This window comes from Cavia porcellus, unplaced genomic scaffold (genome assembly GCF_034190915.1).
Source record: "Cavia porcellus strain 051 isolate PalLab524CR breed Dunkin Hartley unplaced genomic scaffold, mCavPor4.1 scaffold_20, whole genome shotgun sequence".
Classification (NCBI taxonomy): Eukaryota; Metazoa; Chordata; class Mammalia; order Rodentia; family Caviidae; genus Cavia; species Cavia porcellus.
In genome coordinates this window covers 34,519,380-34,543,289 of record NW_026947503.1, presented here as the reverse complement: position 1 = coordinate 34,543,289, position 23,910 = coordinate 34,519,380, and the positions used below count along the sequence as shown (strand labels likewise).

Here is a 23,910-nt window from a genome sequence, read left to right as displayed (position 1 = left end):
CCATTAATTTTTTACAGTTATCAAAACCTGAGTGTTTTAATATTGATATAACTAATTTATAATTTGTATTTGGTTTAATTGTTCCAATATTGTAATGTCTTTTTCTTAAGAATTTTATTGAACTATAGTTCACAGACCATAAAGTTTGCCCACTTAAAGTATACAATTCATGCCAGGCATAGAGGCACATGCCAGCACTTGGGAAGCTGAGGCAGGAGGATTGCCAAGAGTTTGAGGCTATCCTGGGCTACACAGTGAGTTCAAGCCCAGCCTATATTACAGGGTGATCCCGTCTCAAAAAAAAAAAAGTACACAATTCATTGGGGGTTTTTGTATATATACAAGTATATGCAACCATTACTTTTGTATATATACAAATATATGCAACCATTACTACTGTTGATTTATTTTTCTCCCTAAAGAAACTTGATCCATGGATACTTCACACCACCGTCATCCATTCTGGATAGATGTTCCTGACAAAGACCTAGCTCAGCAAGGACAGGGCTCCCTCCTCCTCTGCTGTCTGCCTCCAGGGTTTAGTCAGTAGCAAGCACCATGAAGCCACTGCACCAGCTACATAGGTAAGAATCATGGCTTCTTGCTTGGCAAAGATGGAGGACCCAGATAAAGGCTGGCCAGCGGCACTGGCAGGAGGATTACCCAGGCAGGGCCAACTCCACAGGGACTGCCAGGCCCAATTCTGGGGGGACGCTGGGCCAAAGCCTGACAATGCTGAGCTGAGCCACAGAGGACCAAGCAGGCAGGATAGGGGCCTCCTCCCCCGCTCAGGCCCTGCGGACCAGCCCCCAGGCAGACTGGAGGCCTGTTTGCCTTGGCCCTGGGCCAGGGCCGCCCCACCAGTGAGTAATGCGTGAGGACCGCTGGCTCCAGTTCAAGGGAAATGGGCTGGAGACGAGGCCTCCTTGGCCTTCATGGAGCTAAGTTCCGGGGGCGGCTTCCCAGAAAGCGCCTGTGCCTGTGAGGCTGCCTCAGGGCCTTGCCGGCAGCTTTTTCCCCTTCCCCCTTTTCTATCCCCTGCACCCAGTCTGCCACTGATACCAAGGACTGGCCAACCTTGAGTTCCCAGGAAAAGGTTCATGAGTGTGGCCCAAGACCCAAGGAAAAGGAGCCCACCAGGACCCCAGGCAGTCACCCCACACCCACCAGCAGGGCCAGTCATTCTCTGGTCTGTCAGCCCACACTCTCTCTGCACACCCACATGTACAAAGCAAGGACCTGCTGTAAGGGTAACTGGGGGGTCAAGACATGGCCAGGTAGATGGGAAATTCTCCAGTGGCCCTGAGTAGTCATACAGGAAGAGGGCCCTCAGTTTATCTACTGTACCTAGGGTTCCTGGTAAGGACACTGAGTCCCAGAAAACAGGACTGACTGGCCCATGCCATGTAGTGACTCAACTGCAGCAGTAGGAAAAGTCCCAGGCTTCCTATCCCCTGCTGCTCTGGACAGTGCACAGCCCTCATGATGAAGAGGTGTTGGCCCAAGACATGCCTAGGGTTCTCCTGGAGTACTCCAAGGGACTTCCGTAACTTTATAATGTTGCCCCTGCTTAGGACCCAAGTGACTACCACGGGGGGAAGATGCCATGGTCATTAACACCAATGGGAGACGCAGAGATTCCCAGCCCTCCTGTTCCACTGGGAATGGCTTTGTAGTCAACCATGCCCCTACCCTGTACCCCACCTCACTCCATGACTGTCTTCCTAGCTGCAAATAGCATAATATTCTGGCTGAGTTAAGCACAAACAAAAAGTCATAGGGGATCCTAGGAACTCACAGGATCAACAACAGGCCAGAAAACTTGTCCACAGCAAGGGTGCCAAACCACACCACTGAGCTGGGCTCTTGAGAACCACATTGGCCCAGGAGGGAGCCCTAGGTGACTCTGCTCTCCCCACTGACATCAGCACTGGATACCTAACACTGGACTCTGCTATTGACCCTGTGGTCCTTGCTGTTCCCCTAGAAACAGGATGTGGCCACTGGCCACAGCTACAATGACTCGTCTTCTCTGCTTCTCTGTTCTGATGCTGATCCCAGGCCAAAAGGGGCCATCTGATTGGCCAATCCCAAATTACGTGGCTGTACTTGGCTGCCAGGAAGCTGTGAAAGAGGTATTTTGCCTTCCTCCCATTGAAACCCAAGAGGATTCCCCAAGCAAGTAGCCCAAATGACAGTGGGTAGATCAACAAAAATTTCCTTCTAACTCCATTCCCCTGCCTCCAAATCCTTGTCTCCCCCTTGACAATTGCACAGAAGTATGCTACAGAAAAGGCTGTGGGGTCTACCATGCCTGTGCATTGTATGGATAAAACCCTCAACCAAGGGCATGGCTCATGATAGGCACTGAACAGAGACGTGTCCCTAGGAGTACACAGGTAAAAGGCCTATGAGGGTGACCTAAGTTTAGCTAGCCGATGACAGGATGTGGCCCATGTCACCTGACTACTCTCTACTCTCCAATGGCAGACAGGGCCATGGGTTAGGAGAAAGTGTCATAGCAGGTGCCAAAGAGCCTGACTCATTCCCAAGAGACAGGCATCTTTGAGGAGAACACATTGGAGGAAGACATTGAAAGAGATGGATTTCATTAGATAGAGAAGGGGTAGCTCATTCTGGGCACAGGAGGCTGGGGCAAAAGTGTGCAAAGGTAGGTGTGCATGGCTTTCACAAACATAACTCAGACTAGCTCAGGGCAGTGCAGAGCACTTAACAAAATCATACTACAGTGACATTGTTTAGCAAGTTAAATCATCATTCACGAAGTTCTAGTAAGCACCTGCTAGGTGGACAGCACACAAGAATGAATAAACAGTTAAAATGAGTTGTGCTCTGATGTTATATATTAAAAATAATTTTCCTTTTTGTGTGTTAATTTCAGTCCCCCCACCCTGGATGATGGAGATTGAAGCCAGGGCCTTGAGGTTGTTAAACTGGGCTCTATCATCAGAGACTAAACTAAGTCTATCACCCTAGACCTTTATCTTCAATTTTAAATGGGGCACATAGCTCACTAAAAAGACAAGTATGAGTATAAGCCTATTTTGAGCACTCTCAAACTAATTTTAAAAAATTAATAATAATAATAAACCATGGGTTTAGATAAACACCTAATTTTTCACCTGCTCAGAACTTGCAGAGATCATGATACTCACTTTTATGCTTCATTCCCCAACTGTTTGGTCTGACCAATGGAATGTCATCAAACGAACAACAGCCAGTCAAAATCAAGTAGGGTTTGAGGGTGCTATGAGTTTCCAGTACATACAAGGCTACCAACTACACACTATGGAAAAGGTTCAAAGGAAGAACACACATGAAGTACTCATCATGATGTTCAGTACTAGGTAAACACACAAGACTGGTAAACTACCAGTAGTAGCAGTGTGAGTCATTGTTGTCATTGTCATGTGCGATAATTTTCACAAACTATGCCCCATAACACCAGCCCCTAGATCAAGAAATAAGCAGGTGCTTGTGTCACTGAGCCCTATCCCCAGCCCCTAGATGAAGAAGCAGAACCTCAGCAGCCCCTTAAGTTTCTCTCCTGCCCTCTTCCCAACACTGGACACAGTATTGGGGGGGGGGGCTGGTTTTGAACTGAATCTAAATGTAGTCATCCATATGAATTTTATGATTGTGAGGCTCATCCTGCTTTTGTGTACAGGTATAGTTCTTTCACTCTCATTGCTGTGTGGTGTGCATTGCACAGAAAAATTCTTTCGATGGATATTTGAGTTGTTTTCTGTTGGGCTATATTCTGAATAGTACTGCTATGAATATTCTCCTACATGTCTTTTGAGGAATATATGAACACATTTTGGATGCAGGTATAATAATCTTTAGCTTTGATAGATTCTGCCAGTTTCCTAAAAAGTGGTTAAGCCAATGTAATGCCCACCATCCTTATTAGAGAGGGTCCTCTTCCCCGGACCTTCACGTCCATTCAGTACTAAATGGCATATCTTTTATGTGAACACTGACATCTTTTAAATTTATCTCCAATCTAAGCAACTATGAAAATGAATGACTTGCAAAAAATGTCTATGATATGTCACTAAGAGGCATAAGCAGGGTACAGCCTAATAAGTATAGCACAATCCCGTTCATGAAAATTCTGCCTGTGCATATAAGAACACCAGAGGCCAAGTTTAGAAAGGTGATGTTCAAAATCTCTGTAGCAGTTTTAAATGATGGACTCAGAGATAATCTTTTTCAGTGTTTTTCAGTTTTAAAGAGGTCAAAATCAAATCTTCCCTCCTGGGGGCTGGGGATTTAGCTCAGCGGCATAAGCGCCTGCCTTGCAAGCAGGCAGTCATGAGTTCGATCCCTGGTACCGATAAAAACGAAAAAGACAAAAAAAAAAAAAAATCCTCCCTCCTCCACCCCCATTCCTCCATTACTATCACATCACATCCCAGTCCATTACCTAAGGCTGGCAACCTGACTCTGGCTTCCTTGTTATTCCCAGCATTCACTCCTGCTCTGGAATTACCCTGGGCAGGGCCTCTGGGACAAGTCTCCTGGGCACTATAATTTCCCTGGCTGCACTGTGTCATTAGACGATTTGGTGCTGATGACACGACGCCTGTACAAAGCAAAGATTACAGTCCCTGACAGGACAGGACAAGACAGCCTGGTCATGAAGCTATCCTCTCCCTGGCGAGATACCCCAGGAGCCACAAGCATCTTTAGCCTCCCATGTGAGTTCATGCTCCAGTGCAAGGGCTGTGGATTAGGCAGACTTGGTCTCACTCTACCACGCTCTCCCTGGGACTTCCACATTAGCCTCTATGTACTTACCTGCAAAATGGGTTAATGACAATATTCCTCTTAGAGACAACACAATGGAAATCACAGAGTGTTTGTCACATACTCGGCCATCCGTAAATATAGACTGTTGTTTTTATGATTGAGATCAACTGTGGCTGTTACTACCATTCTAGAAAGGAGAGTTCTACACTCACATTTTGAGAAAACTAACAAGAATGAGCTCTTTATTCTCCTAAGGGTCATAAAGTAAGTTCATAATTTTCTCCAGGACAGTAGAATTTGCTTGAAACTTGAATGTATGTATTTTTGCTGGAAAGTTAAGTAGTCATTAAACATGGATTCTTCCATGGACTATCCATGGAGTACCTACAGTGTGCTGGGCACCATTCTCGATATGGGGGGATATGGCAGTGGCTAGCACTTACACTCTGCTAGGAGAACTGATGGTAGCTAAACCAACAAACAGCTATAAGAAAATGTCAAATATGCATATAATAATATGATGTCAAACAGTACTGTGAAGAAGAATCCAGCTGATAGGAGAGATATGTGGTGGTGCTGCATGATGATTCTAATCATGTATTCACATGGGTCAGAGGTCTGCCATGAAAGTCCCACAGAATAAAATACCCAGGGTCTGGGGCTACCACTAATGCAATCCTGAGAAACAGCACTAGATCCTTCAAGGACCTGCATCCTCCCCAGTCTTTCAAAGCTTCTACTAAGACCACAGACCCTGGCTTACCCTTGGCTTCGCCTGGTTCTAGGCATGTGCGTCCATGAGAAAACCTTGCATCAGGCTTCTGAGTCCAGGTCTCTCAAACTTCAGACCGGCAACTATGAACTCCCGAGGAAGAGGGAGGCTCCCAACTCTTCCAGGTTTCTGTGACAGCCACTACATAGACCCTGCCACGAGCCCAGCCTGGCCCCCACACAGACAGAGTGCCCCCACCCACTCCTCACCCCCAGTCCCAGCCAGTAAGCCGTCCCTGAATTAATCAAAACGCTGCACTGGTCCAAACTCACCAGGGGCCTCCTCCAGCGGCCACTTTGTGTTCAGTAGATTAATTGCAGCTGGGGGAGGGGAGGGAATCCATTTTTAGAAAATCATTACTTTCAGAAAGAGAGGGGGGCACTTCTCGGGCTGGGGGAAAAGTGCTGAGCTGGCAGCTCTGGTCTGCTGCTGGAGCTCCAGGAAACTGGGGACTGTGCTGGCTGCTTCCAGCTCAGAGCAAACGCAGTGGCCTGGGCCCACACTCCTGAGACCAGGGTCCCCACTTACCAGCCGGCTGCTTTTGTGATCCCCGCATTGGATTCAGCAGTTTGGTGGTGTCCTGGCAGAAAGAGGTCATCCCAGTATTGACCAAGCCCCACATCAATGGACTGTCCCCCAATGGCCCCACTTACCCGCATACCACGCCGGAGCAGAGTCACCTGCCTACAGCTGCAGGGGAAAATGGAGGAGGGGGGCTATCTTTTGATTGAGCATTTAATAGATTTAACTGTATGAAATGACCATTTTTATAGGTCAGAATGGTTAGGTATTGGCAATCTCCTGTGGTTAGCCCGCTCTTCACATGTATTTTCTCAACAGTCCCATCCCAGCCCCATGAGGCGGGTACAATGGCTGCCCACTTTATGTTTCAGAAACTGAGGCTCAGCCATAAATGATAGTGCACACCTGTAACCCCAGCACTCTGGGAGGCTGAGGCAAGAGAAGGCTCAAAAATTTGAGCCCAAGGGCCAGGGATATAGCTCAACAGCACAAGCACCTGCCTGGTAAGTGCAAAGTCGTGAATTCAATTCCTAGTATAAAAAAAAAAAAAAAAAAAAGAGCCCAGCCTGGACAACCTAATAAATCTTGTTGTCACTGTTTGCCTTTTGAGACAGGTTCTCCCTATGCAGTCCAGGCTGGCCTCCAACTCACGGTGTTCCTTGCCTTGGCTTCCTAGGAGCTAGCGTTAGAGGTATGCATCACCATGCCCAGCTCCTGTCTCAAAACTTTAAAAGTTAAAAAGAGTTGAGGATGTAGCTTAGTGCAAAATCCCTGGGTTCAATCCCCAGTACTATGAAGCAAAAAAGAAAGAACGAAGGAAGGAAGGAAGGAAGGAAGGAAGGAAGGAAGGAAGGAAGGAAGGAAGGAACTGAGGTTCAGAAATTGCCCAAGTACTCAAATACAGGTCTCCAATTCTCAAGAAACATCCACGTCCTGTTGCTTGTCAGATCTTCTACTCAACCTGTTCCCAGCACATCTGCAAGGACAGTTAAGAACTGCACTTCCTTCACACTGTTTTGTTGAGAACACAGAAACTGACAAAGGCTTCTGTGAGTTGAAAGTTGGGGCTTGACTGACCCATCAGGAAGCCGGGGTTAGCTAGGAGCCTAGATGTAACTCCAGCAACAGGCTGTGTTGGGACAACCCCATGCAAATGACCATGCCTCCTCTTGGAGAATCTGGCTCTTTTGGGGTCAGGAAGGTCTGCCTGAATTATCTGCAGCTGCGGGACAGGATTGCATGAGTCTGTAAAGACTCTTGGTGCATTTGAATGCTTGTGAGTGATGAGCATTATTTCTAGTGTTCAGTAGTCAGATAAGCTTGGTCCTTCCAAACCACTCAGTCACCCCTTGATCCCACCCTACCCAGAGATTAGCTAGCACAGATGATGAAATCTGACTTGGATACTAAGCAGCTGGGGAACCTTGAGCAACTCTGGATGTTTCCCAGTTTGTAGAGTGGGTGGGGGAATGGGTAAAGCTCTACTGGTAGTGGTTACAAAGTTTCTATGGGAGGATCCCTGTGTAAAGTGCTTAGAACTCTGTCTAGTTCAGTCAATGTGTGATCTTTATATTTTTGTTCCCAGCCCATGGTAAATCCACAGTTCTGCCTCTTCTTCCCTCAGATGTGGCACAGACCCAGCACATGCCCTCCAGTGATGCTGGAGGACAAAACCTAATGTGGTTGCCAACAGCAGTGTTCTGTACGGGGGTAGCACTGCACTCAGGAAATGACTTGGGCGATGGCCTTCTGCCTGCAAAATTTAACTTCCAGCGAGCAGTAGTCTCCTGCAGACCATCCCTCCTTCCTTGCCCCTAGCTCATTAAAGTCAGCCATGCCACCCCCACCCCAGGAATCTGCATGCTCACACCCCAATTCCAGATTCCCTCTACATGCCCCAGAGGCCCTGCTTCAGCAGGGCCCCGTGGAACAGGGCCCTTTCTTCTCCTGATTTCAAGACCTCCCTTACCACTTCCTTCCTCGCTGCGTGACCTTGGGCAGAGGACTTAGCTTCTCAAAGCCTCCATTTTTGCAGAGGGTCCTAGAGGATTAAATGATAATTCCCCTAACTGGCTAGCAGCATGCCTGGCACCCAGTGAAGCATTCAGTAGAGGGTAACTGTTATTATTATTGAGGAGCTCCCTGGCGTACTGATGCAAGTTAATGCAAACCAAAATCACTCTGACAGCTCCACAATGTTAGCACCTACCGTCCCCACCCCTCCTCCACCACCACCACCCTGTAGTTAATTAGAACCCTCAAGTATTTTCCAAAGATCAGATTTTACACTTACACCAACTTATAGAAGGAAAGGCACAGAGGTGGGTTTTGCTTCAACTGATAAAAAAGCCAAACAAACTGCTTTGCAATCGTGAGCGAGACCAGGTGAGAATTTGGCTTTAATATTCTGAAGCATAAATCAATACATATTAATATTTCTTGCTGCACAACTGTATTCTAATTCCCTTTAGTGAAATAGTGATGCAGTAGGCTGTGGTGCTTTTGTGTCATGACTTGGAAAGACTAACAGTTCTACACCAGCCCTCCAAAAAGGATTTTTAAAAAATTTGTACTGGAGACCAGGCATGGTGGTGTACACCTGTAATCCCCGCATTCAGAAGGCTGAGGCAGGAAGATTGCAGTGAGTTCCAGGCCTGTGTGGGATACATAGTGAACTCAAGGCCAGCCTGAGTTACACAGCAAGACTCTGTAACTAACCAACAAAATATGGTATGTACTCGTTTATGGTTATCTGAGATTTTAACCCTCCAAAGGAGCCCCCTTCCTAGACCCAGGGCTCTGAAACTGACACAGAGGCCCTTGCCCCACATAGCCCTCAGCTTCATCCTCCCAACACATGCAGAATCAAACTAAGGAGGCACCAGACAAAAGGAGGGTTGGGCTAACAGTGGAAGTCTGGCAGGCAGGGGAGCAGATGCAGAGCCCCAGAACATTACCCAGGAGAAACACAGGGACGGCCAAGGGCAGGGGGGGGGGCGCACTGCAGCCCAGGTACACAGTTCTCCAAAACTTCCCTCCCACTGATAGAGGCAGGAGGCTCAGGATTCTAAGCCAAGTGAGGAGTCATAGCCAGAACCTGATCAATGCTGGTTTTGGGGACACTACTTTCCCACAAACTCCTCAGATGACATGGCCTTTGCACAATTCTACAAACTTCAAGCAATCAGCCACAAGGGCTCCCTGAGGTTGTCTTGCACTACAGACTTACCTGGCCAACGTTGGCTTGGCCACCTAACAAGAGGGTGGAGTGTACTAGTCTGCAGGGGAAGGCTGCTCTAGATGGCTCATTTGTGTAGCTCCCCACCCTCATCCTCAATCGATAGTTCGGATAGCCACCTCTCCCCCCAACCCAAGCAGAAGAAAAAGGAGCTAGAGGACATGAAATCAAGTATACACTTTAAAAATTGTTTAATGGAACATAAACTCCTTTAGAAAAACATTCAGCTAGGTGATAACACCCATAGAAAAAAACACCAATCTTGTGTTTATCTTTTTTAATTTGGCATTTGTTATTTGCATTTATATTAAAGCAAAGTGCATCTTTTATTTTTCTTGTTTATACACATTGCACAATACATAAATAATGATGCTTATAAAACGTCTTTATATTTACAAGTAATAATATATTTATATATAACATAAAATACATTTTTCTTTAATAAATCTCAGTTTTTTTCAGGAGTCCTTTTTCTCTCAAAGCACTACAATGCTAAATTTCCAATGAGAATGCTTCTCTTGTTTATTTAAACCTTTGTAGTTAGAAAAATAGCTTATGTTAAAGTCTAAACATGCTCATTGAGCTAAGAACAGTGTCAAAGTATCATACGAGTGTATGAGTTGTAGAAGAAATGACAGAAGAGTTAGGTGTCAGCCGAGGATGGTACCTTGGGTTATGATGGACCAAATTCCTCCTGGTGGGAGGGAAGGAGGCCACTGAGCAGGTCCCTCCCGGGGGTGCCCTCTTGCTGGTCTGACTGCAGACCTCAGCACGCAGGATGGGGAAAGGGAGGGACGTGCTGAGCTGGCTTGGGGAGTCTGGGAGAAACCTGAAAACTAGGGCAGGGGAGAGGCTGAGAAGCCTGAGAGGGCACTGGGGGAGCAAATACTGTGAACACATGACAGGGCTGCCCCGAACAGCCCTCGGGAAGCCCATCTCAGAGATCCAGGAGCAGATGGCCATAAAAGACAGACATTACAATGGCAGCGGGGTGGCGGAGGGGAGTAAGACAAGGATGAAAACGATTGGTTCTGGTTCAGCCTCTACCAGGCTTGCTTCTCAGAAGCCTGTGGATAGGCCTGTGTCCTGAAGGGGGTGAGGCGGGGTGGGGGCTTCCGCAGGCTGGGGCAGAGCCTCGCTCCTGGCAGCTGCTGGGATACCTGCTGCCAGCCTGGCCAGGTACTGCCTCTGCCCCACTGAGCATGTCCAAAGGGCACAAGAGACACAGCTTGGAACCGCAAACCTCTCAGCTGGGGACATCCATAAGGACACAAAGGCTATGTTGATCTCCCCCATCTGTTGTTCGTGCACACACACTCAAGACACACTCACACTCGCGTGTATACTCCTGACAAGTGAAATGCTGACCCAAAAGTGATGGGACTGCTCCCTGCTCAGACACTGTCTAGCGGTGCTGACTTTTGCTTCCCCTTTCCCCATGGGATGATGACTTGTCCTGCCAACCACACTTGCCCCCTCAAAAAAAACAAAACAAAAAAAGAACCCCACAATTCTTTTCATAAGCTATTTCTCAAAGAACATAACAAAAACACAAACAAGGACAAGAAGAAAAAAACCCACCAACAACAGGGAAAAAAATGATCAAAGAGTCTGCATGGAAAGCAAGCACTCGGGAGGAAAAGATTAGCAGCAAAGTAGTTTGAATGGTGGCCTCTCGGCGCGCTCGTCCTCTCCCCAGTGGCTACCGGCTGTTGAAGATGACCTCCAGCCAGCACGGGCAGCTACTGATGAACTGGCGGGTGTAGCACTGGCCCCAGCCCTTCACAAAGCTGATCTGCACAGTGAAGCCCGTCCATGGCTGCTGCATGAACTCGTGGTCATTGGGCCGCTGCAGGCTGTATGCTTTCTCATAGTCGAAAGCCTTGATGGAGAAACCGGGGAACACCTTGTGCACCAACAGCGTCCTGGAGTCCGGGTTGTCCAGTGTGGCGGACTTGATGAAGATGGGGTAACTGCTGCGGTTGTACACCCACACGCCATCCACTTCCCGCGTCAGCTGGATGCCACAGCCGATTTTGCTCCGCACTTTCTGCACCAGCTGACTCTTGTTGTCCGAATTGAGCTGTCCGAGGCAAAAGCCATTCCCCTGAGGTAGATCATAGAAGATATCCAGGGAGGGCTCCTGGACACAGTAGAGCCTCCCCACTCTCGTCTTCTCCTCCCAGTATGCCACCACGCACCAGTGTGACCGATCCCCAGGCTCCAGAAGAAGTTGGGAATCTAGAAAACAAAACAAGAGGCAGGGTTAATGGACATGCAGACTGATGATTCATCTTCCCGCTACAACTGAGGAACACACAACCCTAGAGCCAGCATGATGGTCAACCAGGACTCGTTGCAGGCTCTGCTATTACCCTAACTGGGTCATGGAGGTTTTCATTTAGCAAAAGACCCCAGCACTTCTCTCAGCATGGGGCTCCCAAAGGTGCTTCCTCCACCTCCCGTCCTGTCAGGAATTCAAGACATCAGCTGCTGTGACCCCTTGGCCAAAGTTAGTTCCGTTCTTTAGAATACTGAAGCCAAAAAAACACCCCCAAACGGCCTAGAATTACAGGTCTCCCAGTGAGATGAAGCTCTGAAGTCCAGCTCCTCCAGCCTCTTCATTGCAAGCTGGGATCTACACAGCAGGGGTACTCAGTGATAACCCAACCAGACATACAGAAGCCAGCCCACTCAAGACTCTACAACCTATTCTATAATCTGCACTTGTCACCAAAGCTCTCCAAATACCTCCTTGGTCATAAGGGAATCCTAGGGCCAGTTATTTAGCTCAGTGCCTGCCTAGCAGGCCCAAGGTCTTGTGTTCAATTCCTGGTATCAGAATAGGGGACAGACCTCTATCTGGTGAAAATGGGAGTAGTTTGGTGCGAAAAAGTCTCTCTATAACTTCCTAGCAGAGAAACAACTCAATGTATCTGCAGGAAGTCAGCATGCAGAGGGTTAATTCATGTCAAAATGCCACATCACAACATACAGGTGGGCACTAACCCAGATGACTTTATTAAAGCATCCTTCAGCCCAGCCAGAGATGTGTGATGTATCTAAGATGAACAGGTGACACCATGCTTAAAGTGCTCCTTCTCTGCCCATCCGCAGCCCCCTCCACAGGTGCCCTCTTTCCCCTTCTCTCTCAGACTGACCCTGCCTGGCTCTGCCACTGCCGATTTCCGAGATACCCTCCCCTGCAAGCCCTGGCCTGGCTTTCCTCCTCAGCTCTGCACAGCAGCCTGGGAGAATTCCGATTAGGTGATTTTTCCTAAACAGGCACCTCAAGGACTTGGGGGAGGGGGGTGTCACAGGGAGGAAAAAAGACCCCTGCACACCTCACTGCCTCCTTAAGTTGAAGCCAGTTTTCGGTAGGCCTCAAACTGGGGATCATAAATCTTTCCAGCCCAGCCAGGCTGCAGGAACGCTGTGGTTTGTGGCGGCAGGGTGGAGACCGGAAGTCTTGTATTTGTTAACAAAAATGGGGAAAGGAAGGGGGAAAACGGTGAGAGAAAAAAGCAGACCCAGGGTCAGAAGGCTCATGCTGTTTTCTCTTACTCCGGTGAGTCTAGGGGAACCCCAAAGGTGGGGGCTTGAGAAGTGTTTTGCTGTGGGCGCTTGGTTTCTGAGGACTGGTATCAGACACTGCTGATGAGGGTCGGTCCCTGCAGGACCCTGGGGACTGTCAGCTCTATCACCCCTCTTTCAAGCAATAGCCAGCTTTGGATGAAAGTGTAAGGCTACAAATGTACACAGTGACCAGCTGAGCACCAAGCAGCCATCCCCTACAGATACCAATGACCTTTCCGATGAGTGCCTGGACAGCTACACAGAAAGAGGAAGCCAAGGACTCTTTTTCCCTTGATCCCTTACGCGACACAAAATCTGCAAATCAGCACCACAAACCTGGCCTGTCACTGCCCCCAACCCCTGCTTTATAAATTACACATCTGTATGAGACTGTGTGTGTGTCCATGGCGTAAGGGCATGAGTATGTGTGTGTATGTGAGGGGGTGTGTGTGCACACACAGGAACATATGGAAAAACAACAGAGGGGCAAGGGCTCAGAGCAGAAGGTGACTCATCAGGCATTAACTTGTTTCTGCAAAGTATCCATCAACTGCTAGTAAACTCGTGAGTGCAGGCAATCTTTGAACTTCCCTGCCTCAGAAGCCCAGCTCCGAAAGGGTACACCACAAAGCCAACCCGACCACAGAGGTAAGAACATTTCAAGTGTGCAAAACTGTAGAAAAGTGCAGGCTGCCGTCTGCTTGGAGGCACTGAGTGACCCTTTGCAGGAAAAGAGGGTGTTTTGAAATAAACGCCAGAATCTCTGTCTTGTTCGGACTCAGGACAACAAACCTGGCCAGGAAAGGAAGACTTGGGAGTGGCTGAGGGGCTGAGGGAGAGAGAACCTCCATGGAGACTCACAAAGCTTTGTTTCACGGACTGCAGCCCCACTGAAACAGGGCACTGGTTGGCAGGAAGGAGGAGCACAGGAGGAGAGCGGGGCGCTGGTTGGGCAGGGGCCCAGAATCGAACTGCCCCCCTGCCAGGACTGCTGGCCACCTCAGCCAGGGGTGGGAGCCTCATGGCCAGGCAGGCCTCTCTAGGGGCAGAGGACATGGGTGAGGCAAGGCCCCAGGCCTGTGGGGGAGGAGGGAGAAACACGCGTCGGTTTCTCTTTCATCTGCACAGCCAGTCTACCCAGCAATTTGCTGCCAGACAGCCCCTGAAAAAAGCTTTTTTTGGTTGAGGTTAATGGCCCAGCCCAGATAAACAGCAGCATGTGGGTGTCCCTACATGTGAACCACCCCCTAAAAGTGGGTGCAGTGCAGTGATCCACCACAGGGAGACCCCTCGCTTGCACTTCCATGCCCCTCTACACTTCAAGTGCCCCACAGGGCAGCTCCACACCCCTCACTCCTACCCACAGCATTTCTGAGCAGAAAACATAATCCAGTAAACCCACTCAGCATCTTGGAAGAAGGCTGCCGTAGCACACAGTCTTGCACCCCACCTTTGGGGTCCTACACAACATCCCACACACTGCCATAGAGACCCACCCACCTTCATGTGTCCTCAATTGCCCTAATTTGGGCTCACTTCTGGGAATCACCCAGCATCATCTTCACAGGAACTACTCCCAGAACGGGGCCCACAGCCCACAAGAGCTGCCCACAAAGGTCAGGGTAGACCCTCTCTCCTGGGGCTTCCCGGACCTGTGGCCAGGGCCTTAGAAGTGTTGGTCATCACAAAGACTGAGTCTCACGGGCCAACTCTGGCTTCTCATTCTTGCTGCCGACGCTTAACCTCCCAAGGCAAAACTCATGGTCCCTTGTTAATTTCCCCCAGCTTTATAACTTTTTCCGGTATTTTCAACTCCTTCCCCTCTCCAGAAAACTGTACAGGGGCTTGTTTTAAAACTGTATGTGTTCATTTGAAAGCATCCAAAAAGAAAAGCTGTGTTGTAAAAAGCTCACTAATCAGATGCCTGCTCACAATTTTTTCTTTTTATTACAGTTGAGGGAATTTTTGGAGCAACACCAGAAAAATGCTGAATCTGCCTAAAATTCCGTTAAGGTGTTTCCCCTTCCCCCCCTTCCTCATTTTCTTTAAAGCATAAAATCTTCCCTTTAAGGGGAAGGGGGAGGTGGGGGCTCAGAAGGGGGAGGATTTTGCCTGTGTCTGCTGGCAGGGCTGGGGAAGACTGCTCAGCCAGGGGCTCCCTGCTGGTGGACAAGGAGGCAGTTAATTACCCTGGTCATGAATGAACAAACCAGACCCTTCTAGACCAGCAGCTCATGAATGACTCTTAGGCCTCAGGTCTCAACCGCACAGGGTGACCAGATCCCAAGGCCACATTTTAGGTAAGCAAGAAATTTTCCCCTTGGAAGGTGAGAGGAGATGAGGAAGAAAAACAAAGGGAGAAAGAAAGGCCAAGTTCAGGGCCTCAGGAGTACCACTGTTGGACTCTAGTTTGGGAAGCAGCTGACCATGAAGCCAGAGAGATGGAGCTATTCGGGGAACATCTGTGAGATTCTGAGAACACGGATGTATATGACACTGCAAGTCCACACACAGAGGAGATGTAACAGTGACAGAAGTTCCCAAAATTAAAGCCTCAAGGATAAGGAGACAAAGCCTGTGTGGTAGAGCCACAGCAGCTGGCACCACTAAGGCCAAAGTGCCCAATTAAGTCAGGTGCAGTGGTCCACGCAGGAGGAAGAGGCAGAAGGACTCTGAACCCAAAGCCAAGCTGAGTACATACAGAAACAACAGAACAATGCCGGGCACAGTGGTGCACCTCCATAAATCCTAGCTAGCACTTGAGGCCAACCCTGGGCTATGCAGATCAAGTAGTGTGAACTAACTACATAGAGACCAGTCTCCAAAAAAACATAAAACCATGGCCAACTGCCAGAGCCTGGGGGTGGGGGAGGCACCAAAGTAACAGACAGCACAGGAGGGGTCTCATCTCCCCAGGTGCTCGGATTATTAGGCTGCCAAAGTCAGTGGTGTGAAGGGCCACCAGCCTCTGCAACAGTCCAGGAGAGCAGACCCTGACCATGGAAAAGCCAAGGTGTAAAGTAGCCTAGGCAGAAACACCACCTCCAGTGGACCTCTCCACGGGGATCAGGAGCAAATGAAGGACAGAAATGTAAACACAAAGGCTCACACCCAGCAACCCCTGAAGGCAAACATCACTACAGTGGGTCCAGGTTTCTCTCTCTCCTCAGGACCCAGGTGCCACCAGCAGCAGGCCCATCCTGTCCTTTCCTCCCTGTGCTTCCCTTTGGATCAGATATCTCAAAGGTGAACAGCACTGGTGCCCTAATGCCCTGCTCCTCACCCCAGTCAGGAGGCTGACTGTTTGATCTCACCAAACTACTTCAGAGATAAGAGCTGAGATAAATACAGGGGGGACCTGGCACCCATACATCCAGTCTACTCTCACCCCACATCATCAAAATAAGGATGTTTGTCTCTGCTTTCCAAAAGGCAAAGGACCAAAAAGCAAAGCCAACATGCAAAGTGGCAGGGAGGCGGGACATGCTTGCACCCTCACCCAGGTCTTGCATGGAGACAGTGCCCAGGAACCCAGAAGGCTCCGAGGGCAGCTTGGACAGCTCCAGGGTTCAGAGCAATTACCCATAGAAACTCAAGCAGACTCAGGATAACTCTGTTACAGAGAAAATGCCGGGACCCATCATTGCCACCAAGTGCTCTTTAACAAACCTAGCTGAGTGAGGTCTGGCTGACAGAAGGCTGCACTGAGAAAGTCAAGGTTTTTTTCAGCCCTCTCTTGCAACATCTTCAACGGGGATCTGGAAGGAGATGGGCAGGGCGTGCCATGGGTCTCCTTCAAAGTCAGGCTGGCTTGGGTTCCTGGGTCCAGCTAAAGCTAAATTTAACCCATGGGGAGTCCTAGCCACACACATCCCAAAGGTGAGCCGACCTCTATGGATTCAAATCCCAGTTCAAATCTGCCTGCCATGCAACCTTGGTAGGTGACTTTAAGTTCATCTTAAAACAGGGTCTTGGGCCAGGGATCTAGTTCCATGGCCTAAGTGCCTGCCTGGCAAGCGCAAAGTTATGAGTTCAATCCCTGATACCACCCCTCCCAAAAAAAGAGAACAACAACAAAACAGGGTCTTGCCAGTGCCCCCTTTATATAATTGTAACAATTATACATAACAATCTGATACAGAAGCAGCAAGGGCTAGTCCACCTCATGGTGAGTGCTCTACACACACTGGTCTCATCTCTTAGTACCCTGTCGCCTCTGACTGGTGGGAAGTGGCCTTGCCACACTCATCCCCAGATGAGAGAACAGTTCCGGACCAATGCTGACCACAGATAGGTCCCCTCTGGAGTAACTGTATAACACCACCATACATACACACACGCTGCCATCAGGTTGCATTAGTATTTCCACCACCACCCCGACCGTTTTTTAAACAAGGTTTTGCTGTTGTAGTTCACACTGGACTTGAACTCACTTTGTAGGCCCAGGCTGGCCTCAAAACTCACTACAGTCATCCTGCCTCAGCCTCCATAGGCGTGTGCCACCACATCCTGATCCCATTCCATCTTAAAGGAGGGGAAATGAGGCACAAGTCACCTGCCAAGGAGCAAAGCTGGAATTCAAACTCAGGCTATTACTCAGTGTGAGTCACAGGTAGGCAGCTATCTCAGGCCACTAAAGCCACCAGTTTCCAGGGTTCCTCTCCAAATACTCCAGCATGGTGTCCAGCTCCTTTGTGCTACACTACAAGTGAGGAGCAAAATGATTTCTTCGGCAGCAAGCTGCTCTGTGACCTTGGCCAGGTAGCTTGCCCCCCCCAGGCTCTCAGTTTGACCTATCCAAAACTAATATGAAGGGGACACTGAGTTCCTTCTGGCACCTCTGCTCTCTGGCTGCACTGAATGATTCACAGCGCTGATTCCATTTAGTTTTACTACCTTCCAGAGAGTAAGAAAATCACTTTGAAGGGCAAGGCACATTTTTTTTTGCATTTAATTTGCAACAATAAAACAAAACAAGAGAAACAAGACTTGAGGACTGGTGACATGTTCATCTGTAAATCAACTTTTTTGGGTTTTTTTTTCCTTTAATTTCACGGAGTTACAAAAGAGTTCTTTCAGTCTGTAACTCATCACCCTCAGGTAAGAGTAAGTCCCCAAGACAAGATCGCCTCATTATCATAATCCCCAAATCTGCAACCCCTGGTAGGCTAAGAAACCATGCAGTGCCCCTACAGACAAGTCACGCTGAATCAGTTACCAGAAGTCAAATGCACTCCCATGCTTCCCACAATGATCCCTCCCCAGACCCCACCTGTCCAAATCTGAAACCCCAGTGCAGGGGGCTCTCCTTAAGAGTACTACTTTGCCATCATACAATATAACTGAGAGTAACACAGGGCAGAAGAGGGAAGCCACACAAATCAAAAGCTCCTGTCTGTCTCGCCAGTCGGGCTGACGCGGCTTCCTGTGGCCCTGTGTTCAGCCATGCAAATTATAGCATGTACCCAGCTGCCTGCAGCCACTGCTGTCTGAGGAGGCCAGCTCTGCCCAGCTCCAAGAGGCCTCAGAGGAAGGGTGGGGACTCCCAACCCAGCCAACTCCATTCATAATATTTACAGTAAATGGGCCTTGCTGGCTGTTGTTTAGTGCACATCCAGCCTAATTACTTCTCAAGTTGATTTCAAGGCTCTTCTCCCACTGATATACCACCAAGCTCCTAACACAACTCCCAAAATAACTCCACCACTCTCTTCAGGAAGGGGGTTCACGGGCTTGTTTGTACATACAGAGCCCCCAGGCCTGCTTGCCAATTAGGGCTCATCTACCTTCCCTCAAGGTATGACCCTGTGAGCCCCAGCAAGTCACAAAGAGACAGGACTACCACACAACATAAAGTCCATCTGTATCCCAAGGTCCAGTCTCTAACCTCACTCATCTATTCTCTGAAGAAAGTCCAGAGATTCCATAGATTCTGTATCTGGATTCCCAATTGAGGAGCCAACAGGAAACACAAATGAACACACAAAGACTCCAATAGAAGAACTTTCTCATAAACCACCAAAAAGTCTTTCTCTTCAGTGACCACATATAAGTACATTAACTACACATTAAAAGCTCAGTAAAAATCTTGAATACATGCAGATGCATAAACCATTTTGCAAAAGGACAAAACCCAAGAGGACAAGATCACTTTCTGGCTACTTTTGCAGGTCTAAGGCAGTGTGTGCAAGAAACCAAGCTGTTTTTGCCCTGGGCTTCATTTTAAAAGCCCAGACCTCCATTGAGCCTAGTCCCTGAACACCACAGGACCCCAAAGCAGGTCCTGCCCTGTGCCCTCCCCACCCCCACAGCTCCAACTCAACCCCAGTTTTTTTAAAGGGTAGGAAGACATGGAAAAATACAGTGAGAAACAAAAGTTCTTTTTACCCCTCCCCTCCCCCGGCTCCCCTTGTTCCATAACAATTATGAAAACTGTTGGATGGGATGGCATTTTGAATATTTACTGCATTCCAGCCAATAAATTCCAGCGCAGGATCTAATGGAAAAGCCTCACTCTCCAGCGAGCTCCCTCCCTGGCTCCTTCCCCTGCGCACAGCCCTCATTCCTCCCCTTTCTTTACAACCCAACACCAGGGCCTGGCCAGGCCAGGGCCACACTGTACTCACAGGGAAAACAACAGAACGACAGGCTGGAGACAGTGTGCAGACTGGGAAAGTTAATCATTACTTCTGTCTGCCTCCGTAATCTAATCTCCCTGGTTTGGACACACTCACTGCTCGCCATCCCCGCCCTTTCACCCCCAAAGCACCCGGGCCTCCTAGACCCAAGTCCCCTCCCTGCCAAGCCTTCCCACCCCTCCCCTTCACTTGGAAGGCCAAGGGAATGGAAGAGGAGTAAAAGGCTTCCCCCAGGCAGGGGCGGCTGTCACAAGGCCCCGGAGTCCAGTGTGCTGGCGGCCCTGCTGCGCTATGTGGCCCGCCATTCAAAGTACTCAGGGCTTCACAGGATGTGGGCTCCACTCTGACTGGTGCTTCCACAGCCCCCAGCCCTGCTGTCTCCAGACTGCACACTTAAAAATTGATAAAATGAGCCAGGCACAGTGGGGCATGCCTATAATCCCAGCACTCTGGGAGGCTGTGTGAAGGCCCCCCTGAGTTCAATCCCCAGGACAAAAACAGAAGGATAAAATGATCAATTTTATGTTTATTTTGCAACAACAAAAAAGAATGTAGCTCAGTAATAGAGTGCTCCCCTGGCACAAGTGAGGGCCTGGGTTCAATCCCCAATAACACATACACATCCCATAGACAGGGGGAAAAAAGGAAGGAAAGAGGCCCCAGTCATCCAGTTCTCCCAATACTCTCCTACATTGCCACATAAACCTACTACAGGATTTCTGAATGTGCTGAGGATTCCTGGGGTAGGGTGAATAGTCTCAGCAAGGTATGCAAAGGATGGTGTGTATGCGCATTTTGGGGGGACAGAGCCCTTCAGCTTTCACTCCTACTTGGAAGAGTTTATAAACTGATAAACAAAAAAAAGTACAATCTTTTTTATTTTGGGATGGAAGAAGCCAGTAGCTACCAGTACCCCCACCACCTCAACAGGGATCTCACTCCCCCAACTCCTCAAATCCAAGAACCAAAGAACTTGGACCCTAGGAATGTCAGAAGAGCAGGGATCTATCTGGCCACCAAGTCTAACCCCTTATTCTGCAGATAAGAAAAGTGATGTCCTCACACAAAATACCTATGTGAGTCCACATAGCCAACTAGGGCTTGGGTCTCCCTCTCCGCCCCACTGAAAGGGGACTAAGTAATTCTCTCCTGACCTGGGAGCCTTCTCCCAGCACCTACAAAACACTAAGGAAGGGGTGGCTTTTGAATCTTTCAGAAAATACCGCCCCCCCAGTGGGTTTCGGCTGTTGCCCCACTGAGCTGGGGGTAGGCAGGCAAGGGTCCCCTCAGCACAGTAAGAGCTCAAGGTTTGCTTTTTTTTCCTTGGTTACTGATTAATGGGTGGGGGGCAGGCAGTGCCAGCTAACAGGCTGCCTGTCATAGGGCCAACAAGATCCGGAGCAGTTTCAGAGCTGAGCAGCTCAGATGACCCTCACTGAGCCTACAGGGAAAGAGACACTTCAACTTCAATAGGACAATGGACACCGAACAAAAGATCTGGGGACAACCAAACCTCCCCAGTGGAGCCACCCACAAAATGCAGACAAGCCAGTCTGTCACCTGCACAGTCATATCTTGGCCATACACTGTTGTTGTTCCTGTTGAGTGCCCTTCGCAGATCAAAAAGTAAAAAGCCAATACAGAAATGAACAAACACAAGAGCCACCAACAGTCCCCAGCCTGATTGGCTAAAAGACAGAAACTCTCAACTTTGCAAGACAAAATTGGAATTGGGACCAGTTCTGCCCCTTCTGCCCTGGCTCAAGCCCCAAACCAAACCAGCTCGCCAGCCTCTTCTTCCAGCTCCGCAGAGGAGCAACCAGAGTAATTCAATTAGTGGACTCCACAGGGCCTGGAAGCCTCAGTTTGTCCCAGGGGAACCTACAGGCCAAGATGAGCATAAAAATGAAACACCTTAGTTAAGTGCACGCATCTTAGATCACTCTGTGCAACAGACCCCAGGCAGCTCGGGGCCTCAGTCACAAGGATGGGCCTCACAAACAGGTCAGACCTTCAAATCTGAAATTTAAAACAAGAGTTTCAGCCCCGGATGGTCCTTGTGCAAACCAAACCCAATGGGCTTACGAAGCGAAAATGGAACTCCTGAGCTCGGAAAACATCCCACCTTCTCTCTGGCTGTCAAAAGACAGTGGATGCAGTCAGGCTAAACTCCCTCACATCGTCCCCCCAACACACCCTGGTCACCCCCCCCCCACCCCCAACAGCTCTGCAACTCCAGGTACCATCAGGGTCTGTCTGGAAAGCAGATTATGGCTATGCCTCCTGCAGTTACTGCTGTTATCTTGCAATCAACAAGCAGGGGGCTGGAACCAGAACAAACTGGGGAGGGGGCGTGACACTGGTCTTTGTTTATCCACAAGCTCTGCTGTTCCTCAGCTCTCAACAGACACAACTGAAACAGAGAAGGAGCTAGTGTCTGAAGAGCTGTGTCTGCTGCATCAGTCCAGTCCAGCACCCCCCTCCCCATCCCTGCACCTCTCCAACCTGGTGGTTTGGCTCCACGAAGGACCTGGCTCCTTCAGTTGCCCCTGCCTGCCTTGACCACTTGTGACTCAAGCAAGCCAGTCCCTCTCCTGAGCTCAGTTCTATCAGGGACCAGGAACCCACCCCTCCACATTGCGTAAGCCCAGTACACAGTAGTTGTTCAAGAAATAAATGTTTGCTAAATAAATGAATGAGGATACTCAGGCTCTGTCCAATCTCCCAGCGTATCCAAGTCCACCAGAGAAAGGAGCAGGATCAGTTAGTCAAAAGGCCAAGTCCCCTCCTAGACCTAGTGGTGGTGTGAAGAGAGAAGGCTTGTGCTGGGCTAAACTATACAGCCCAGCCAGCGGTGGCACATGCCACTGAAAAGCATTTCCAAGGCAGGCACCAGCCGACAACCTCATGCACACCACCTGCCCAGAGCATTCTGCCTTGGCATGCTGCTCTGTTTGGACAAGTTAGCCTCACTGAGTGTTCGACAATTCTTTTATACACCCCAGGGCTCTTGTTGTGTTATGAAAACAAAACAAATCACGCTAAGGAAAAGCTGGGAGAGTTGGGGGGGCACAAAACAAGCCAGCCACTTCTTTCTGGTCTCCATCCTAGCATGAAGGAGCCAGCATAAGCTGGTGCACTATCCCACATCTTGTGCCACTAGAACAATGGTGTGGCCTAAAAGAGAAATTAAGAGACCCAGAGATGACTACAACTGACATTACCTTCTTCTCCAGCCCACTGTAGTATGGCTGAGCCAACCCTGTCTCTGGGAAAAGGGTTCTCAATAAACAGGTGAGTCCTCACTAGTCTCAGAAAAGTTAAAGAACTAGGGAAGCCTAGGCATGGTGACACACATCTTAACTCAGCTACTCAGGAGGCTGAGGCAGGATGAACAGAAGTTTGACTCTCATCTGGGCAATTTAGGGAGAGGAGAGGAGGAGAGGGGAAGGGAGGGGAGGGGAGAGGAGGGGAGAGGAGGGGAGAGGAGCTGGAGACAAGGATGTAGCTCATTGTTTGAAGGCCCTGGGGTTCCAACCTCAGTACTGCAATTAATCAATCAATAAAGGGCTGGAGGTCTGACTCAGTGATAACAGTTACCTAGCATGCCCCAGGTTCCATCACCAGTAACAACAGAGAGAGAGTCAGAGAGAGACAGAGAGACAGACAGAGAGAGAGTAAAAAACCTCCTAGAGGAGTGGGGAACACAGTGGCTTGAAAACAAAGGAAACCCTGCGGTCACAGCTATGCACAGCACACAGGGCTGCTGGGGAAGGAACACCAAGGTGAAAAGGCTAAGGGCATGAGTAAATCCCTACCTACCCCCACAGACAATTTTTTTTTCTTTCTGCAAGTTAAAACTGAGCTAATGACACTGGGTGGGGCTCAATGTTGAGGACTGTGCAGCCAAACCAAAATCAGCTTCCAGCCAAGAGTTGCTTGGCCTCGCCATTTGGGGAAGGAAGCTGAAAAAGTCATGAAAGATTCTTTAGTAAACTGGGAAATAAGGCTGCAGTTAACATTTCAACTGAAGGTGACCCTGCTGGTAAAATATTTTTTTAAATAATAAAAATAACATAAAGTTCTCAAACAGCCTTTCTTAAAGAAAATGGCCTAAAAGTTCTCGTGGGAGTGGAAGGGAAGGGGGGAAAAATCCACCCAGGGCCAGCCGTCTCCTGGCCACTACTTTTCATGAATAACTTTTTTCTGGAGTTCTTCTCAAAAAAAGGGTTGATGCAATTTCCTGTCTTGTCCCAATATTTCCTGTTAACTGACAAGGTGAAAGTTATCACTGTTTTAAATAACTGTCCTGAACTCCATCAAAAGTTCCTTTTCCAAGCCAGTGCCTATCCCCATTACAAACTGTCCCCACCTTAGAATATAAATAC

At 48.9% G+C, this 23,910-nt stretch overlaps 1 protein-coding gene across 3 annotated transcripts in view; it reads right to left on the bottom strand.

Annotated features, from left to right (window-relative positions):
• Positions 1 to 9,475: 9,475 nt before the first annotated feature.
• Positions 9,476 to 23,910, bottom strand: part of Smad7 (SMAD family member 7) — a 30,624-nt gene continuing 16,189 nt past the window's right edge. For all 3 annotated transcript variants that reach the window (XM_063231709.1, XM_063231707.1, XM_063231708.1), the window contains one exon: positions 9,476 to 11,549. In XM_063231709.1, coding sequence (XP_063087779.1) covers positions 11,011 to 11,549 — 539 coding nt within the window. In that variant the 3' untranslated portion in view covers positions 9,476 to 11,010. The remainder of the gene's footprint in view (positions 11,550 to 23,910) is intronic.